This window comes from Chiloscyllium plagiosum, unplaced genomic scaffold (assembly GCF_037043375.1).
Source record: "Chiloscyllium plagiosum isolate Xiang-an unplaced genomic scaffold, Cpla_swu_hap1 HiC_scaffold_17, whole genome shotgun sequence".
Classification (NCBI taxonomy): Eukaryota; Metazoa; Chordata; class Chondrichthyes; order Orectolobiformes; family Hemiscylliidae; genus Chiloscyllium; species Chiloscyllium plagiosum.
The window spans coordinates 76,134,049-76,155,533 of NW_028270155.1; the positions used below are offsets into that span (position 1 = coordinate 76,134,049).

The 21,485-nt window shown below is 40.0% G+C and overlaps 1 protein-coding gene across 1 annotated transcript in view; it reads left to right on the forward strand.

Moving 5' to 3' along the window:
• Positions 1–21,485, forward strand: part of hydin (HYDIN axonemal central pair apparatus protein) — a 905,740-nt gene that overhangs the window by 743,997 nt on the left and 140,258 nt on the right. Inside the window, exons 63-67 of the mRNA XM_043707374.2 lie at positions 5,746–5,857; positions 7,649–7,909; positions 10,434–10,579; positions 15,829–16,038; positions 18,862–19,022. Of these exons, the coding sequence (XP_043563309.2) occupies positions 5,746–5,857; positions 7,649–7,909; positions 10,434–10,579; positions 15,829–16,038; positions 18,862–19,022 (890 nt within the window). The remainder of the gene's footprint in view (positions 1–5,745; positions 5,858–7,648; positions 7,910–10,433; positions 10,580–15,828; positions 16,039–18,861; positions 19,023–21,485) is intronic.

Sequence of the window (21,485 nt, forward strand, 5' to 3'; positions counted from 1 at the left end):
TGTAAACTGTATTGCATCTATAACTTTTGGCCTATCAAACAGGTTTCACTCTGGGATCAGGCCTGTCTGGTATGATCTGAAAATGTGTTTCTGGAAAAGCGCAGCACGTCAGGCAGCATCCAGGGAACAGGAGAATCGATGTTTCGGGCATAAGCCCTTCTTCAGGAATCCTGAAGAAGGGCTTATGCCCGAAACGTCGATTCTCCTGTTCCCTGGATGCTGCCTGACCTGCTGCGCTTTTCCAGCAACACATTTTCAGCTCTGATCTCCAGCATCTGCAGTCCTCACTTTCTCCTGTCTGGTATGATCACCAACTGGAATCATAGTAATTACTGAAGAGGGAAAATTTAGAGTACAAGAAAATGTGAACTAGAAGAGATAAAACATATTTACAATTTTTAAAAAAATTAAATGAGTTAACAAAATGAGTAATCATCCTGTAGAAATTAAGTCTAGGGAATAAATAATGAAAAACACAGAGTTGGCAGACGAATTGAAGAGGTACTTTGTTTCAGAATTCACTTTAGAGAATACAAGTAATATCTCAGAAATAGCTGTAAATTCGGAAATGGACGGAATAGGGAAATGCAAAAAAATTACTTTCATGAGGGAAGTGGAGCTAAGCAAATTGTTGAAGCTATGGACTGACAAGGAAAGACATAGCTACTGAGATAGCTGATGTGTTCTTCTCTTCCCCCAAACACCCTATATTTGGGAAAGCTTCCTTTAGATTGGGAAAGTAGTGAATGCAGTTACTTTATTCAAAAAGTGGGGGAGACAGAAGCAAGAAACTGCAAGTCCTATTAATTTCATGGAAGAAATGTTAAAAGCCATTATGAAAGACATTATAGCAAGGCATTTACCAAGGTTAAAGGCAATCAGGCTGAGCCAGCATGGTTTTGTGAAAAGGAAATCTTGTTTAACCAATTTATTGGAATTTTTTGAGAAAGTTACATGTACTCTAAGTAAAGAAGTACTGGTGGATCTACTGTACGAGGATTTCCAGAAAACGTTTGATAAGTTGCTACATCACAGGTTATTACAGGAAAGAAAATCATATGGTATAACAGGTAATACATTGGCATGGATAAAAGATTGGCTGGTCAATGGGAAACAAAGAATAGGCATAAATGAGTAATTTTTTGGTGGCAACATGTAATGAGTGGTATGCCATAGGGATCAGTCAGGGGCTTCAACCTTTTACAATTTTCTTCAGATAGATACTCTACCGTGTGAAAACAGGCCTTTCGGCCCAGCCAGACCACACCGACCCTCCAAACAGTAACCTACCCAGACCCATTTCCCTCTGACTAATGCACCTAACAATATGGGCAATGTAACACGGCCAATCCACCTGACCTGCACATCTTTGGACTGTGGGAGGAAACCGGAGCACCCGGAGGAAACCCACGCAGACACGGGAGAATGTGCAAACTCCACACAGACAGTTGCCCGAGGCTGGAATAGAACCTGGGACCCTGGTGCTGTGAGGCAATAGTGTTAACCACTGAGCCACCATGCCACCTGTACATTTGTACAAATGACTTGAATGAAGATATGGTTTCCAAATTTACTGATGACAGAAAGATAGGTAATAAAATAAGTTGCAGTGAGGACATAAGGAGGCTTCAAAGGGAATCAGTCGGGTTAAGTGAATGGGAAAAGATCTAGCAAATGGAGTAAAATGCAGAAAATGTAAGTTATCCATATTGGCAAGAAGAATAAGAAAAAAGTATGTTATTTAACTGGTGAAAGATTGCAGAGTTCTGAGACAAAGAGGTATCTGTGCATGGATCACAAAAGGTTCGAATGCAAGTACAGCAAGTAATTAGGAAGGCTAAAGAAAAGTTATGTTTTATTGTGAGGGCAATTGAATACAAAAGTAGGAAGTATTATGCTTCAGTTATGGGGCATGGATGAGACCACATCTGGAGCACTGCGCTCTAATGAAGAATGCAAATGTACTGGATATAATTCAGAGAAGGTTTACTTGACTAAAACATGGAATAGGTAGGTTTTCTTATGACAAAAGGCTAGACTTGTGAATGCTGGAGTTTAGAACCATAACAGATGATCTGATTGCAACATACAAGATCCCGAGGGGGTCTGGACAGGGTGCATATGAAAAGGATGTGTCCTGTGTGGGAGAATCAGAGGTCACTGTTTAAAAATAAGGAGTCAATCATTTAAAGCAGAATTTTTTTCTCACAGAAGAGTGAACTGTTTTTCTGAGAAGATGGTGGAAACAAAGTCTTTGGGTATTTTTAAAACAGAGGAAGATTGATTCTTGTTAAGCAAGCAGGTAAAAAGGGTAAACCAGCAGGTAGACTGGATCATGGAATAATCAGATCAGTCATAATCTTAGTTAATGGCAGGATCAAGGATCAGACTGGCCTACTCCTACCCTTAACTTGTATGTCCCTATGTTCATCCTCCAATGGATTCCATCCATTGGGAGCTTTCCAACTTTAATTACAGTAATCCTTCTAAATAACACTCTTTCAATTTTAACCCTTTCCATTCTTGTACCTGAGGTAACTAATATTTGACTAATATTCTGGTGAGAAACATTAGGTTTGATTAAGAGGTCCTGATTGGGTTAACTGTGGATCAGCTACCTTACTAAAACTAATTGCCATCAAGCTTGATTTGTGGCTTTTTTCACAGAAGATTACCCAGCATGCCTTGGTATCTTGGCAAGAGACTCCCTGGGCAGTTTCATGATCTCATTGTCAGTTTACACTGCAGGTTTGAAGCTTGTACTATGTCGGGAACACCCACAAATTGGCTATTTAGTGGTCAGAAGTCATGACAATTGGAAGACCATTTGACCCAGTGAGCCTTCTATGCTACCTGACACAGCCCCCACTGGTTTTCAGAGAACTTTAAAATGAAAGTGAAGAAAAAAATCAATGAGACAGGATTTCATATTGCACCCAGACAGGTACAAAGGGTTTCCAAACATACCTGAAGCATTGGGTCCCTTGTCGGATACCAAAAGGCACCACCCAGGTAGTCGCTCTGCTCCCCCACCTCTGAAAACCTGGAGATAGAGTGGACAATCCCATTTGGCCAGCAATAATAATAACCCTAAAATTAATTGGACAGCTACCTGCCACTTGTGGGCAGATAGCCCTGCAGGTACCCCACTTTCTCTCAGGCTAGATTTTTTATCCCAATGTGCTTACAATATTGATATTTTGTATGGAATTGCTGTGTAAGTGACCTTAAGGTGATATCACCAAATGTAACACCTTTACATTCCTTAAATTTGAATGAATTACTGCTCAATGGGTCAAGATAATCCATTGATCAATCAAATTTGCCACATTGAGGTACATATACTGATACTATACAACTATAAAAGGAGTCTACAACCAAGACATTCATTACATGATTGAAAAATGTTCAGATTCATCACTCCTTCATTAACTTAGTGTTACTTCAAAAACCCTGCCTCTTCTCTCTGAATAATTTATCAGACAATACTCAATCTCATCTAAGATATCAATGAACATTTCCTTGAGAGTTATTCCTCCATTACTACTGTTCTAATTTCATCTTCTGATCTACCTGGATTCACTATACATGGTTATAACACCACTAATTGTTCTGTTGCATCCAATAACTGGATTGTTACAAAATCTGATAACCATTAAGTGTCCTGTACTCTATCACAACATAGCTCATTTGTTCCATGAAATAAATAACTTTTCTCAGGATTTATTTAGAAATAAAGCAGGCATTTGATCCAGAGTATATTTTTCCATCAATAATCGCAACAGAACTATCGTATACTTCAGTACAAATAAATAAGTTTCTCAACTATCTGTACATACCATGATATGTTCTTCCATAGAAGATCAATCCATTCTGATGGCACTATAGGCATTTAAGCACAAAATACAATACCAAGCACAAACCTTATTTCCCCCTTAGTCGAGTACTGTAGATGTCCACATTATGACCGATGGAAGAATGAAGTTGTCATAATTAAGATTCTGAGAGTATCTGAGCAAATCAGAGCCCAACAATTTAAACTTACTTTCTGAAAATGTCTACCATGGGAGTTTAGATTTTATGTTCAAAAAACCCAAAGCACTCACCTCTGCTCCAGTGTAGGAACTCATATAACCAGGCAGTAAGGAAGAGAAACAAAAGCAGAAACTACTGGAGAAACTCAGCAGTTCTGGAGGCATCTGTGGAGAGAAAGCAGTGTTCAGAATTTAAGTCAAACTCTGAAGAAGGGTCACTGGACCTGAAACATTAACTCTGTTTTATCTCCACAGACACTACCAGACCTGTTGAGTTTTTCCAGTAATTCCTGGTTTTCTTTCAAATCTTCATCAGTTCTTTATTTATCTTAGTGAAGAAGGAACACTGGAGAACCTAATAATTGTGTACTTCAACACACAGAAGCATACTCAACAAATGCACTTTCAGTCTGCTCCTGGTTACAATTTTTAATCAACTTGTTTGGACATGTTCTGAAATTACCTTCATAGCCATGACGTCTTGAAATGGGTGTTGGACCAAGACTTTTGTATCAGAGGAAAGGGCAGCATTACTGAGCCACAAAGTGAACACAAGTCAGTGTCAGTTATTATTTAGTGCAAGCTTATAATTAACCTCTAACTCATAGACAATTAACACCCTTGATTTCTGCTATTTCTGAAAATTACTCTACCACTGGCACATCCCAGTTGGAATTGAAGTGAGGGATTGAATTCGTTTATCTCTTTTGAAGGAATGAGCAAATTAATGCATATGGAGAACTTGTCAGGGAGGGCTGTGCTTTTGCTTTTATAATATATTTCCATTCCTTTTCATACATAATCAGAGTACATAGCTGAAAATGTGTTGCTGGAAAAGCGCAGCAGGTCAGGCAGCATCCAAGGGACAGGAGAATCGACGTTTCAGGCATAAGCCTTTCTTCAGGAAGGGCTTATGCCCGAAACGTCGATTCTCCTGTTCCTTGGATGCTGCCTGACCTGCTGCGCTTTTCCAGCAACACATTTTCAGCTCTGATCTCCAGCATCTGCAGTCCTCACTTTCTCCTCCATAATCAGAGTACATGGTTAGTTGTAGTTGATTTTGATTGATTCATACACAATGGGTCAAAGAGCCTCTTTCTGTGCTGTAGATCTCTATGACTCTGTGTGCATAGATCACCAAAGTGTTAACTAGAGAGACACTGAGGCTTTAAAAGTAAGCCATCAGGCATTTCGGCTGCTCATTTGAGTTACTAGACAACAGGTTTTGGAATTTTCAGTGGACAGCTTCCACCTTCTTTTTGAGTGATGTCCTGAGGGCTCAATTCCTCATGGACAATAAATTACATATAAACAGATGCTGGAAAAACTGGATAAGGAGGTAAATTGGATTATTAATGTGTGGTTTGTATTCCTCGATGGAATCTGTCCTTGAAATTGAGCGTTTGGCTCTGTACATTTTGTATAGATAGTTGAGAAACCTATTTACTTGTTCTCAAAATAAAACTATTTGAGAAATATCATAGTGTAATTCTCCTACAAGATGAGAAGTCTGAGAATGACCTCATATTAATTTCCTCATTAATAGAAATGAGGAAACCTATATCCATATTATTTCCCCTGTCAAAAATAAGTCCATTGGTGTTTGTAGGATAATTTGAAGGAGGACAATTTAACAATCCCAAATACATTCATATCAGAGTTTGTCGATCTTCACATAAATAATCTATCAACTGGGTTCTTTTCTTGATAGGTGTCTGTCAATATCTCTGATGATTATGGAGTGTTTTCTCTGAAGGAATGTATTGGAACCATGTGCACCTATCCTAAACACCAGTATATTCAAGAAGAGAATCCAGAAAAAGGTAACAAACAGAAAGTGAGCTACTTACAGGGGCAGTATTTTTATACACAGGGAACAAGACAGGGCAAATTAATTGAAATATGTTGATTATAACTTTAGACTGGTTCAGCAACATGGCGTGAATGTTGTTAATGTATAATAGATGTTTGGTTATAATTGGGGCAGCTGTGTGATTGATGTTGGTTGGATCAAGAATGGATGGTGCTCAAGTCAGTGGAGGATTCTGGTTGGGATGGGTTGATGCTGTTTGTTGTTTTTTTATTCATTCAGTCATTCTCATTGAGATACTATGCGTCGTTTGCACCTGACAATTGCTCGCAGTATTTTAATCAATGTTAGTGAACAGCTACTAGTCTGAAAAATGAACACTATATCAAACATAGCCCCTCGCTTCATGCCAAGGACACTTACAGAGGAATAAGATTTCACATTTCAGCTGAGATTTCTTCACCAACTTCCTTACTGAGCAATAACATTGAACAACAAATTATGATTCTGGGGATCTCTGTTCTGCTGGATATTCTGACACTGCAAGAAGTCTCATTGAGCATGAATGAAGTGGAAGGGATGGCCAAGTGGTATTATTGCTAGATTATCAATCCAGAAACTCAGTTAATATTCTGGAGATGCAGGTTTGAATCTCACCATGAAATTTGAATTCAATTAAAAATAAATCTGGAATTAAGAATCTACTGATGACCATGAAACCATTATCGATTATCAGGAAAAACCCATCTGGTGCACTCATGTGGATCAGGGAAGGAAATTTGCCATCCTCACCCAGTCTGGCCTGCATATGACTCCAGACCGACAGCATTGTGGTTGACTCTCAACTGCTGTTAGAAATGGCTGATCAAGCCACACATTTGTACCAGTCACTCCAAAATCTGAAAGAAATCCACCTGACGAATCACCTGACATCAACCTAGGCAGCAGAAAAGAAATATAAACAGCCCTGTCAACCCTGCAAAGCCCTCCTTACTAACATCTGGGGGCTAGCCCCAAAATTGGGAAAGTTTTTTCACAAATAAGTCAAGCACCAACCTGACATGGTAATACTCACATCACACCTTACAATATAAGAAATTATATCTTACAGACAATGTCCCGGACACCAGAACACTTAGTCTAGGAGTTGGGGTGTCATGTTGTGGCTGTGCAGGACATTGGTGAAGCCACTTTTAAAATACTGGATACAATTCTGGTCACCCTTCTATAGGAAAGATAGTGTCAAACTTGAGAGTGCAGAAGAGATTCACAAGGATGTTGTCAGGACTAGTGGGTTTGACGTATAGGGAGAGGCTAATAAGACTAAAGCTTTCTACACTGGAGCATTGGAGGCTTATAGGGGAGAACTTATAGAGGTTTATAAAATCATGAGGAGCATAGATGGGGTGAATAGCCACAGTCTTGTTCCTAGGAAGTATGAGTCCAAAACTCAAGAGCACAGGTCTAATGTGAGAGGGGAAAGATTTAAAAAGGACCAAGGGTAACATTTCTGTCCAGACGGTGTTGTGTGTGTGAACAAGCTGCCAGAGGAAGTGGTGGAGACATTTAATTGGGTACATGGAGAAGAAGGGTTTAAAGGGATATGAGGAAAATGCTGGCAAATGGAACTAGGCAGATCTGGTCGGTGTGCACAAGTTGGACCAAAGGGTTTGTTTCGTGCTGTGTGACTCTGTGACTTTGTGATTCTCCCTCTTTTAATAACTCAAGTTTCAAAGCCTAATTTTCTATGACTTTGAAAATGGTTATCAAACTAAAACCATATTTTACTTTACCTTACACACAGTAAAGGAAAGTTGCATGCTCACTATCAAGCTCAACAGTGGGGAGGAGGCCAAGTTTGATGTTTCCTTCCAACCAACCTTAGCTCAGCACCTGGAAGGAGCATTGTACTTGACAGTGCTCAACAACCAGTTTGAGGACACCATCATACGACTAATTGGTGAAGGTTTTCAGGATGATATCACATTTGACAATATCCATGGACTAGGAAGAACTGACTCAGTGGAAATTTTTACAAACTTTCTGGAGGACACTGACATTAAAGGTGAGGACTATTTGCAATTTTGTTGCAATACCAAGTGTAAATCCCAGATGCAAATCATGAGAATTTAGACAAGCACCAAAGGAGGTCATGTCTGGGGTAGCAAGTTCAACGCATAGCGAAATGCTTTTTAACTTTTCTGCCTTTACCACCACTAAAGGCAGTACGTTATAGATACTACCATCCTCTGGGTGAAAATATTTATCTGCAATTTTTCTCTAATCCTTATGTCAATTATGTTAATTCCATGGCTCCGGTTATTCATTTTCAGTCTGTCCAAATTCCTCATTATCTTATTCACCTCAACTAAATCTCTCTTCAGCCTCCTTGGATCCAAAGGGCAATGACCACACACTCCCTCAAACCAATCACAATGTTTCTGATTTTTCCTCACTGCAAGAATTCTGTTGATCACCTGATGAAGGAGCAGTGCTCCTAAAGCTAGCGCTTCCAAATAAACCTGTTGGACTATAACCTAGTGTTGTGTGATTTTTAACTTTATTTTGATGACCACCTTAACCAAGTGTAGGAGCAGCCCATGAAGCTATCCTCTGACTTGTTCACCCCCAAAGATCAGGAGTAGGAGGAGCTGAAGTGGAACCAAAAGAATAGCAAAAGATTACTTAAATAATCAAACAGTGGGGTGCAACCACCCAAAACCAATATTTACATGGTCCACAGACTCCACAGTGAGCTCAGCTCTTTTGTTTAATTTAACTTGTTCAGAGATGTTATTACAAGCTTCTGGAGTAGTTGGAACTTGAACCCAGGCTTCCACTATGATGGTGCCACACATCCAATTAGTGTTAGCTGCTCTCAATCAACTCTGGAGCTGTTCTCATTTACCCTTGAGGGCGTGTTCAAGTCCCACTTACTCCAGAGGTGTTTTATGACCTCTCCGAACAGGATGGATAGAAAATACTTATTGCTTTACCCTGAAGACCCATGCCTTTCAAACACTGACAGATGGGCTGTTGAGTTTCAAGAAGGAGGCTTATTACCATCTTCTCAAAGACAATTACAATTAGACAATAAATTCTGGCCTAGCCAGCGATGCTCACTCCCCATGAACTAAGTGAAAACGTTGGGATATCTAAGTACTCATTTGCAAGTGACAGTATAACTTCAGTTTTACAGGATTCAATTAACATCAAATTCCCAAGGCTCACCATCAGAAAATTGTACTTTATCACAGTTGATGATTTTTTCACCCTTTCTCAAATAGATTTTCTTCACCTACTTTTGAACAAGACTTCCATCAGCAATCCAATTTCACCTGAGTTAAAGTGTGATTTGGAATGCTTTGCCACCAGATAAAAAACAAAGTCTTTTAACAGTGAGGTACAGGCTGACCAGTGAATGACCATCATACTTTCACAATCATAAGGGTGTCAAGCTTCAGGAAATGGACACTGGAACTCGTGTCCTCATGCAGTCTAAGCATTGAATAACACTGTTGAACTCAGTACACACCTAACACAGATATTGCATAGTTGATCTGTTGACCCATATTGTTCCCTGTTCCTTGGTTGGAATGCTATCCAGTGGTTACATAAAGAGCAAAGAAGTTGGTTAGTGGATTTCCAAATTCGCAGGCTGCATATGTTTCAACATGGCTGCTGTGTGCACTTCCTTAAAATCACCATTCATTTGCTCACATTAGGTGTGAGCTGCACTGACCCCTTGTCAAAAGGCTTGTAGCTATTTCATTGGACATCCATATTCTTCAGGTTGTAAAGGTGTAAGGGCAGAATCAAGGAAGGCCATGTAGTTAATATTAACATATATATCAAGCATGCTTCCCACAATCTGGTCCAGAAAGGACCATTGTCAAAGAGAAGTGAATTGGCCTTAATAAATGGCATGAGAGAACCCAAACCACAAGCTTCATTGCTGCCCGGCCTGAATAGAAAGGCCTTCCTCTTTCTCTGGCACTGTAGTCTGGATTTTAGAGGCTTTTTACAGCTGCCAACAAGCAGGAAAACAAGGAGATTGATCACTAAACTATGGCAGTATGCCACTGACGAGGAAGACCCCATGATTTTCCAGTACAGATAGTGGAGAATACAGCAGACTACTGCCTAACTGTAATCTGCTTGAGGTCCTTAATTATGTCATGTCCCATCTGCCAATGAGCCCTTATCCACTGACTTTCTAGTATGTGATAAAGTTTGCCCTAATCTTACTCACCTGTTTTTGATTATAGTTCTGCTTTAAATGTCAAACGTGCCACATTGACTTACTCTTGCCTCCTGGTCAGAGAATTGTGGGTTCAAATCCTCCTTCAGAGTCTTGAATTGAAATCTATGATGACACTTCAGTGCATTATCATAGCTTGGCTAACACACTTCAGTTACAACAGCTGAATACAACCTTGTGCCAAGATCTGCCTAATCTTTGATCCAATAATTTAGTTAAGTCTGTTTGTCTTTGTGAATGTTTTCCACTTTATACGTGTGCGGCTCTCAGCAGCCTGGTCATAAGATAATGGAAAACATTGAGATGTTTTGATGGTTTTCCATTCCAGCAACACATTTAGAGCATATTGAATTTGGAGACTGTCATATTGGCAAGCCATATCTGGTGACCTTCACAATGACCAATCGAAGTGTAGGAGACATCATACGATTTGAATGGCTTTCAGACATCAGCGAGTTCAACATCTCTCCACAGGTATTTGTTCCTAACCTTGGCCGCTGACATTTTGTGCTGTCCCATTATTTCGCATACTGAAATAGTTATAGCAATAGAAATCAGGAAGAATATCTCAAATGTGGGAGAGAGGCTTAGGCCAGAGAAAGAAAGGCTCAGAGGAAGCATGAGGAAAAGTTGGCAGGCTGCTATGAAACAAATAGTAAAATGTTCTTCAAACATGTTAATAGGAAAGGATTAGTGAAGGATAGAGTGAGCCCATAAGGAACAAGCAGGGTTAGCTGCTCACTGAAGCAGAGGGTTCAGCAGCGGTCCTGAATGGGTACTTTGCTTCTGCAGTCAAATGCTCTACCACTGAGCTATACCCCCAATACATTGCTTCCTTAGTGATTGTAATGAGGTCAGCTAGATGGATCTCATAGAATATTATTTCCCCAACAAGAGCTGTTAATCTGATCCATTCAGGGAGCCCTGGCTGACAGATATAAATAGGAGTGTCAGAGGTTCTGATAGCTGACTCTGAAGGAGCTGGATCATTATTAAGGACTCTCCATGTGCTTGGTGACTGTGGAATTATTTCAGCTTCTGACTTTACCAAAATAGAAAATGGTGACAATGGCTTAGTTGAAAATTTGCGTGTTGAGCAACTGAGCAGTATAGTGATAGATAAAGAAGAGGTGCTAAAAAGACTGGCAGAACCCCAGGTAGAAAAGCCAAAAGGACCAGATGCGATGCATCCTAGATTACTGAGACAGGTAAGGGAACAAATCATGGAGCCATTAACAGAAATTTTCCAAGCCTTTCTGAACATAGGATTAGTCCGGGGGAACTGGAAGATTGCAAAGATGATACCATTTTCTTTAAAGACGGGCAAAGCATAACCTCGGAAATGGTGTGGAGGTGCCGGTGTTGAACTGGGGTGAACAAGGTCAGATGTCACACAACACCAGGTTATGGTCCAAAAGGTTTGTTTGAAACCACAAGCTTTCAGAGCGCTGCAACTTTGGCAGGAAACACAGACTTGTCAGCTTGACATCGCTAGTAGAAAAACTGATTGAGGACATAATACAGGGCAAGGTAAATGTACACAAGAAAAAAATATGTTAATACTAGACAATCAACATGGCTTTGTCAAGGCAGATTATGTCTGACAAATTTAACTGAATTATTTTGAGGTGATACAGGCAAGGGATTTAATGCTGTGGATATTATATGTTTGGTTCTCAGAAAGCATTGAATACTGTTTCACATTGCAGGTTGGTTAGCAAGTTAGATGTTTAGGATTGATGGATCCTTCGTGGCATGCATTAAAAGTTGGCTAAAAGATAGGAGATGGACATTTCTCGGACTGAAGTCAAGTTGAAAGTAGTGTTCCCCAGGGATCTGTTTTGGATCCTTGCTTTTTTTGTCTTATATAAATAATTTGGAGATGTGTGTTGAGGTCAAAATCTCTAAATTTGCAGATGATACTAATAGTGGGGATTGTGGGGATGATTCTGAGCTACTTCAGCAAGATATTGCCAAGTTATCCAACTGAGCAGACACCTGGCAGATAAGTTTCAATGCGCAGAAAAGTGAGGTGATACATTTTGCTAGAAGAAACACAGAGAGAAAATACAGGCTCAATGGTACAACTTTGAGGGAAGTATAATAGTAGATGGACTTCGTGGTTCAATTGCATAAATCTCTGAAGATGGCCAGGCAAGTTGAAACAGTTCTTCAGATTGTAGGATCCTTGAGTTTATAAATAGAGGCATTCTATATAAAAGCAAGGAACTGGTGCTACACCTCTATAAATCATTGGTCAGACTATATTTGGAGTGTTGTGTTAAATTCTGGGCTCCATTTTAAGTAAGAATGTTAAAGTTCTGGAGAGAGTGCAAAGGAGATTACTGGAATAATACTGAGAATGAGAGATTTTAGATGTGAGGAATGATGAGAGAAATTTGGGTTGGAGCACAGGAGATTAAGAGGTTACCTTACTGAGGTGTTTAAAATATGAACAATTTTAACAAGATAAAGAAGAATACTGTCTTTCCATTATGTTAGTAACTAGGGGTCACAATTTCAAAATTATTAGCAAGAGCTAACATGAGATGAGGAGAAACATCTTTACTCAGAGTTGTAGGATTTGGAATGCACTGCCTGGGAGAGTGATGGAGGTGGATTTCATTGGCAGTTTCAAAAGAGAGTTGGATATTTATTTGAAAGTGGTGACTTTAGAAGGCTGCAGCTGGGTAGCTCTTTTCAGACCTGTTAGGTGGAATGGCTTCCTTCTGTACTGTAAAAGTCTATGACTAACAATGATACCAGCTACAACCTAGCAATATGATACCATGCCAGTCAATTATTTTTTCCAAGCTGCCAGTTGAGAGGAAGTATAAATGACAGATTACAATTTGGTGACTATGATAAGAGGACTAGTCAAAAAGTTGAAAATGATCCCTTCTCACCTTTTTAGTCGTTCCAGTTTCTTCTCCAGATCCATAGGTCTTTCCTTAAACCTAACAGATCGCTTCCCCTTGACTCATTCTATCTCTTTGCTATACTAACATGCATAAATTCCAGTGAACTTGTTCTCCCAAAAGTTTGTGGACTCTGAAGGCCAAGAAACATTCACAACACTAATAGATGGAATTTTATGAATAAGATATGAATCAAAGCTGGGTAAATGGATTTGAAATGTAACTCATTTATGTTCTAATTAAATGATAAGACAGGTGCAGAACATTGAATGTACAACTCCTGCTTTTCTGTTTCTGTTACTGTTACGGATTCATTTACATTTTGTATTGTTAACAAAATGCAATGAATGCCTCGTCTGAACAAAGACCCCACAGCCATTCCTTTATGGACCTCAGTGGGCCAGGTTCTCAACATCAGTTCAAGGAATCGATCCCACAGAAACTTAGAAATTAGGAGCAAGAATAGGCATTCAAGCCTGCTCCACCATTCAACATGAATATGGCTGCTTATCCACATCAGTCCCCTATTCCTGCTTTTTATCCCATATCCTTTGATCCCTTTCGCTCTAGGAACTACATCTATCTCCTTCTTGAAAATGTTCAATGTTTTGGCCTTAACCATTTTCTGTGGCAGAGAATTCTACAGGCTCAGCACACTCTGGGTGAAAAGGTTCTCATCATAGAGTCGTAGACATAGGGGTTTATGAAATAGAAAAAAAAAACTGTTAGCATCTGCATCAGTCAAAGCAACCACCTTAACATTCTAACCCCATTTTCCAGATCCACAACCTTGTGTATGCCTTTGCATCTCAGTCCTATATAGTCTAACCTATATCCTTAGACTGGAACTCCTGGTTCTGGATTCCCCAGTCATTGAGAACATTCGCCTTATGTTTGCCCTGTCCAGTCCTGTTAGAATTTTATAGATTTCTATGAAATCACACCTCATATTTCTAAACTCCAGGGAACATTAGTCCTAACTAATCCAGTCTCTCTTCATATGTCAGTCCTGCCATCCCAGACATCAGTCTGGTAAACCTTTATTGCACTACCTCCATTACCAGAAACCCCTTAGTCAGATGAGCAGACCAAAGCACACAATACTCCAGTTGTGGCCTCACCAAGGCCCTACACAACTGGAGCAAGTCATCCCTGCTCCTGTCAATCATTTTGCTATGAAAGCCAACATGTTATTTGCCTTCTTTATCACCAGCCGACCTGGTGTACGACAATACCGAGTTCTCATTGCATTTCACACTTTCTCAATCTATTGCCACTCAGATAATCTGCTTTCCTGTTTTTTGCTCCCAAAGCAGATGCCTCTCATTTATCCACATAACTGTCTTACCTGCTGTGCATTTGTCCACGGACTCAACTTGTCCAAATTACACCGAAACATCTCTGCATCATCCTCACAGTTCACCCTCCCACCAGTTTTGTACCGTGTTCCCTAGTTCTTAATCAATCTGCCAGTGCATGCAATTTTCAACTTGGTAGGATTCATAGATGGGCTGAAATCAGGGCCACTGCCCTCCGGTGCATGCCCAAAACAGGAACTGACATCACAAAATTCACCTCGTCTCCTCAGACGCATCTTCCAAACAGATGACCACTGCCGTATCGAAGGTCAAGGACTCTTGGTTCCCCTCCAAGCCAATCACTACCCTGACTTGGAAATGTATCACCACTCCTTCACTGTCATTGGTCAAAATCCTGGGGAGCTCCCTCCCTATGGCATTGTGGGTCAATTTACAGCAGTGTTCAAAGAAGGCAGCTCAACACCTTCTCAAGGGAAACTAGGAATGGGCAATAAATGTTGGTGCAGCTAGCACTTTAAGTGAATATTTTTAAAAAAGCAATGGCAAATAGCTGACACACCTACAATTCATTAGGGTATTGATCAAATACAATGCATGTCTATTATGCTCCCTGTTCCTCAGCTCCCACCCCCATATACCCTCATTTTATCCAAGCTCCTTCCAAGTTCCCCAAACCCCCTCATATCTCACACCAGACATGCTCCACATCTGCTCCTTAGATTTATACCATTCTATACTCCCTCATACATTTGATGACTAACATAATTTTGTCTACCCCTTCATGTCTTTAGTGCTCTCACTATATCCCCACAATTTCTCCAAACCACTTCTTTCATGCTCCGTCCATAAGCCCTTGTCCCCCACCTCACTGTCTGCCCATCATGTCCCTATGCCCCCTCCATGACCATTCACATTGTATTTCCTTTGTAGAGAGCTCTATATTAACTGTGGGAGCTTTTGAAATGATAATGAAATTAAAAATGGAACAGTATTCATTCAAGCTGATCGTTTAAATAAAAGCTCCTCTTAGAAGCTCATAGCACTGTCAATCAAACATATAACTATTCATAACAGGAATAAACGTTGCTGCAGAAACTCAACTGGTCTGGCATCATTTGTGGAGAGAACGTAGAATCAACATATTGGATCCAGTGACCCTTCTTCAACCACAGGCCCTTCTGAATTATTTTGTGTTTGCTTACCTTAAAAGGCAAAGCCCTGTGACCAATCACTGTATTAATGATGAACGTAATTTACCATACACCATTCAATTATGACATTTGATGTTGACAATACTTTCTGAGTTTCTACCTTTACGACAAGCTTCCCCAAGGTTCACAACTTGATAGTCCTGGCATGTTTCACACTGGCTTCAGAAATGCACCAAACTTGCTAAAGATATCGCAAACAAGCTTCATTGCTAAGACTTCTTCATATTCAAATATGTTTTAACTTGTGTTTTATGATATTTTATTTTTCTGATTAGTTTGGTCATTTGCATGCTGGATGTGCAAAGGATATGACAGCAACATTTAAGTCAGATCTACCTGTGACATACAACCAACACACAATAAAGTGCATGGTGTCAAAAATCAGCTACCCAGTGTCCCCCGACCAGGTTCCAGATTGGGACAGTCGCCTCAGTATTGTGAAGTGGGTCAGTGCTGGGCAAGGAGTTCGACCCGCTAAGAAGAAGGTGAGTTACTAATAAACAAAAGGGGCAATTGCTGGACAAATTCAGCATGTCTGTCAGCATCTGTGCAAAGGAAACAGAGTAAATGTTTCAAGTCCGGTTATCCTTCTTCAGAACTAGTTGAGAGGGATTTGAGTTACCATCATATTAGGCCACATTTTAATGTATTTAATTTCATGTTAACTACTACAGATCCCCCACTCAGAGACATTCATGTAGGGTCCTGTAGGGGAGGGGTTTCTGGGCAGTGAATTGTTCAGTGGAACTTTAAAATTCCTGGGCAATTTCCACATAGATCCATATGTCAAGAATTCCAGTGTCCCAACATACACCTATTATTAAATACCAGAATATTTGGAATGTATATTACAAAAATGGTTGAAGCACAATCATTATTTAAAAGGGTCAGAGAATTATACAGTACAGAAGAGGCCGTTCAACCCATCAAGTCTGTACCACCAAAACTAAACTGCTACCAAACATAATGCCACTTTCCTGCACTTGGCCCACAGCCTTGAATATTATAGCGCTTCAAGTACTCATCCATGTAGTTTTTAAATGTTGTGAGGTTTCCCACCTCACCCACACTCCCAGGCAGTTAATTCCAGACTCACATCACCCTTTGGGTGAAAATGATTTTTTTCATTCCAGCTAAATCCCCTGCCTTTAAAATGATGGCCCCTTGTTGACCCTTCAACTTGGGGAACAGCTGCTTTCTCTTCACCCTCTCCGTGCCCTGCATAATCTTATACAACTCTATCGCGTTCCCCCCACCCCTCCCGCCAACCTTCTCTCTCTAAAGATAAAAACCTGAGCTTATCCAGCCTCTCTTCATTGCTGAAATGCTCCATCCCAGGCAACTTCCTAGTGAATCTCTTCTGCACCCCCTCCAGTGTAATCACATTGTTCCTATGGTGCGGTGATCATAACTGCACTGGTACTCCAGCTGTGACCTAACTAAAGTTCTGTACAGCTCCACCATAAATTTCCTGCTTTTATCCTCTGTGCCACGAGTGACAAAGGCAAGCATCCCATATGCCTTCTTAACTAATGTATTAACCTGTCCTGTCGCTTTCAGGGATCTGTGAACAAACATCCCAAGATCTCTCTGTTCCATTGAGCTTCCCAGTGTTGTCATTCGCGGAGTACCCCCTTTTTCTTTTTCCTTCTTCCAAATTGCATCACTTCACATTTACCAGGGTTAAATTCCACCTGCCACTGATTTGCCCATCTGACCAATCTGTTTATATCATCCTGTAATCTAAAACCTTCCTCTTCACTGTCAATCACCCATCATCCGCAAATTTATTTATCAGATGACACAGAACTCCTTTCCTTCCTCATACAGTCTGTATCCCATAGTCACCATTCTCTGATTTCCACATCCTTTCTTCTCCTGCATGAAGTATTTCACTTCTTTACCTGGACTGCTAATTTCAATCGAGCAGTGACATTTGGTACCACTCAACATCAGTTCATTTTGTTAGAATTTCAGTACATTTTTCACCTCCTGTAAGTGTCCTTCTACTCTCCTGAGGCTTTATAGTAGCATGGAATTTACAACATAGATGGATCCCATTGATACTGTGTGGAGCAACTACACTGCAGTTGATTATTGCGCTTTGATTTCTAAAGATGACTTTGTATTTAAATTTAATTCTTCAAATAATTCTCAAATTTCCCATCAAACAAAGTTATACTCTGTGGCTCAATAGCCATTTGTAGAAAAGCTCTCCATTATGTAATGATCCAACATGTGAACATGTTTTCTGGCTTCACACTTCAGTCTTCTCAGATCGTCCTTAGTCTGCATTCCCTCTTATGTATTTATCACTAATAGTAACAATCCTGCATTGTTTACTCTCGCAAGCAATTGTGTTGACTAGAAACTGAGCTGGACTAGCCACGTAAGTGTGGCTGTAAGAGCAGGTCAGAGGCTCGGAATCCTGCAGCGGGTAACTCTCTTTCTGATTCCCAAATCCTGTCAACCATTTACCAGGCACAAGTCAGGAGTGTGATAGAAGACTTGCCTGGATGAATGCAGCTCCAAATACACTCAAGGAGCTTAACGTCGTCCAGGGGAAAAAACAGCCTGCTCAATTGGCACCACAGGTTTGTTGTCTGTTCCATCCATGAATGAACAGAACATTTTTCACCAACAGTCAAAGCTCCTTGCTTTTGAAACACAGTGGACACTTAAGAATTCACAGACAACTGGTTTATATTGCAATTGCTTTTGAAGCAGTATATAATGGAAGTTGAAATTGCACTGTTGGCACAATTTGTGAATGTGTTTGCATTCGGTTCCTCAAATTTTAAAAAATATTAAACGATGCAGCTAAAAGAGTATTTGTCGGTATATGTTATTGGAAAGATATGATTAAGCTGGAAGGGGTTCAGATGACATTTACTGGGATTTTTCCAGGTACAGAATGTTTGAGCCATAAAGAGAGGCTGGATGGGTGACTTAATAGAAGTTTATATTTAAAAAAGTGAGGTTCAGATAGAATTAATAGTAGTTGTCTTTTCTCTAGGATGGGGGATTTCAAGACTAGGGAGCACATTTTTAAGGTGAGAGATAGAGATTTTAAAAAGACATAAGGGGCAAAAGTTTTTTATACAGAGGGTTCAATTACAATGTTTAAGAAACATTTGGATAAGTACATGAATAGGAAAGATTTGGAGGGATATGGGCCAGGAGCAAGCAGATTGGACTAGTTTAGTTTGGGATTATGTGCAGCATGGACTGGTTGGACCAAGGGTCTGTTTCTGTGCTGTATGATTCTACGACTCTATGAACCCATTTTGTTACTGTGTATTTTCCAGGTAGTAGAGGTGGAACCTGAACCTACCCACATGGTTTTGGAAGAAAGCTCTCGGGAACTAGAGTTGAAGATCAGTGCCATGGTGGATTACAGTGACTTTGAATGTACTTGTAAAAGCATCATCTTTAAAGACACAATGTTGTACCAATCTCGGGTCTACAAGTAAGTATCAAAGGACGAGCTGGAGATTTTTCCTTGTCCTTGAGGACTCCAGCTATAACATCCACCTGAGGAAGTTTTGAATTGAACTGAATTGAATTTATTGTCATGTATACCGAGACACAGTGAAAAGCTTTGCCTTGTGAGCAATCCAGGCAGATCACAGAGATAAGTAGCATAGATAAGTAAATAATAGGTAAACAGCAGCAAAAACAAAAATACAAGTACAGGCGAATGTTAAGAGTTTGAGTCCATTCAGCATTCTAACAACAGTAGGGTAGTAACTGTTTCAAAACTGGCTAGTGCGTATGTTACTATTTCGAAACCGGCTGGTGCGTGTGTTTTGTCAAACTTATAACAGGAGACTAAGAGGATCCCTGCAGAAATGCCGAATATTTCTTAATTTATTCGCTCTCTTTTTTTCTCATCTTTCTGTCTTCTCTGCTGAAACATTCTGCTGGCAGTATTATTATGGGCTCTGGAAATGCGTTGTCACATGTCTGCTTTTCATTATTTGAGCTCAGATGAGGAATATTAGCTGGATATTTGCATTTAGGACACAACAACTGAACCAAACCCTGTCCTCACCAATACCCTAGACACACAATCCTTCTAACTGGTATTGACCTTCACCTTGGAATTGAGAGTCAGGTGATTCCTCCCTGTTAACCAGCACTACCCACCATTTTCTTGATAGAGATTTGGAAAGAGAGTGGAATCAGCTTTCTGCCCATTGCAGCAGGCTCATAGCAGAGAGCAAGTAGGCAGTTAAAGGCCCATCTTTGGGCCAACTCTGGACATGGGGGCGAAATGCTCTAATTGTCACCCCCAAAACTTCAGCCTCATCCTCTCATTATGCCCAGGCTCCTCAGATCCCTCCTAGTCTCCTCCATACCCTCTTCATGTACTGTATCACCAATATATAGATCTCGCAACTCTTATAATAACTTTGGGAAAACCTTGAGAAGCTCATAGGTCTCCCAAATTAAACAAACAGTACACTTTAAAAAAAAATCTCCCTAGCAGCACATAAATCTGTAATTAACAATGCACATATTCCCATTGATGGCTGTCAACAACTTCTGTTGAGCAGAATCTATTAGTGAATTTGGAGCTCAACCAAGTTTTTATAATGGAACTTCATTAAGCAACTGTGTCAACAAAACCTCTTGTGCTGAATACACAAAATTCTTTGAAGAAAACCAGAAACTCAGTCACCCGTTAAGGTTTTGAAACAGCCAAACAGATGGCTAAACTGAACTTTAAGGTAAATAAGAAAGTAAAAAGAACAGTTTAGTTAAATATGAATTTCACTATTGTGTAATACATAATGAAATCCAGTGAAATTGCACTCTAGCTTAATTTCACAATGATGTTCCATTGCCCTGACAGCTATCCAGATGTCAGACATGATAACCTGCCAAACATATTATCTAATGGTGAATCACACTTTCAAAAGAAAGCCCAATGAGTACTCACTGTGCTACAAACAAATTATATGCAACATTTCAAAATGACATGTGAAGTAGGCAGCACCTTTTGTACTCAATGCCCTTGAAGTTTCTGATTTCAAAGCATATTGCACCATATCCCTGAGCTGGTGTAAATCCTTCAGTCTTTTGACTCTGAAAATTGCAGAAGATCCGAAATGGCCGCTTCCACAATTAAACCAGCTGAGAAGTAATGTGTAATCCATTTCCTTCCCTGTTCCAATGAGAATTGCTTGTGCTGGAAATTGATTGTTTTGGAATCAGGTTGTGCCTGCCATTTTCCTACCCACATTCCTGACGAAGGACTTATGCCCAAAACATTCACTTTCCTGTTCCTCAGATGCTGCTTGACCTGCTGTGCTTTTCCAGCGCCACATTTTTTTGACTATGATCTCCAGCACCTGCAGTCTGCACATTCTCCATTTTCCTACCCTATCCAACACAATACAGCCCCACATCAAAAGGGAACATTGATATTGTGGTTCAGGTAAGAATCCTATCCTGTCTCGTCGTATTTCTACTCCTGGAGCCAGGAAATCTAACATTAGTCATAGCAACCCTATGTACAATACTTACTGAGACCAACTATTACACCTTGGAACTTCTGATATAAAAGACTTAATACCACATTAGTATTCATTAAAGGAGTTTTCAAATAAAACCTAAACTGTTTTCAAACTGTGGTATGCTGTGAATGAACTCCCTCTTTCACTTAAGGTAGAGTCTTAGTCCTGCATATAGGAACATAAAAACAGGAGAAGCCATTCAATCCCAAGAGGCTGTTCCACCATTCAATGAGATCATGGATTAACTCCATATACCTGCCTTTGGCTCATATCTCTTAATACATTTGCTTAACAAAATATTATCTATCTCAGATTTAAAATCAACAACTGATCCAGCATTAACTGCCACTTGTAGAAGATAATACCAAACGTGCACCCATCCTTTGTATGTAGAAGTGATTCCTAACATC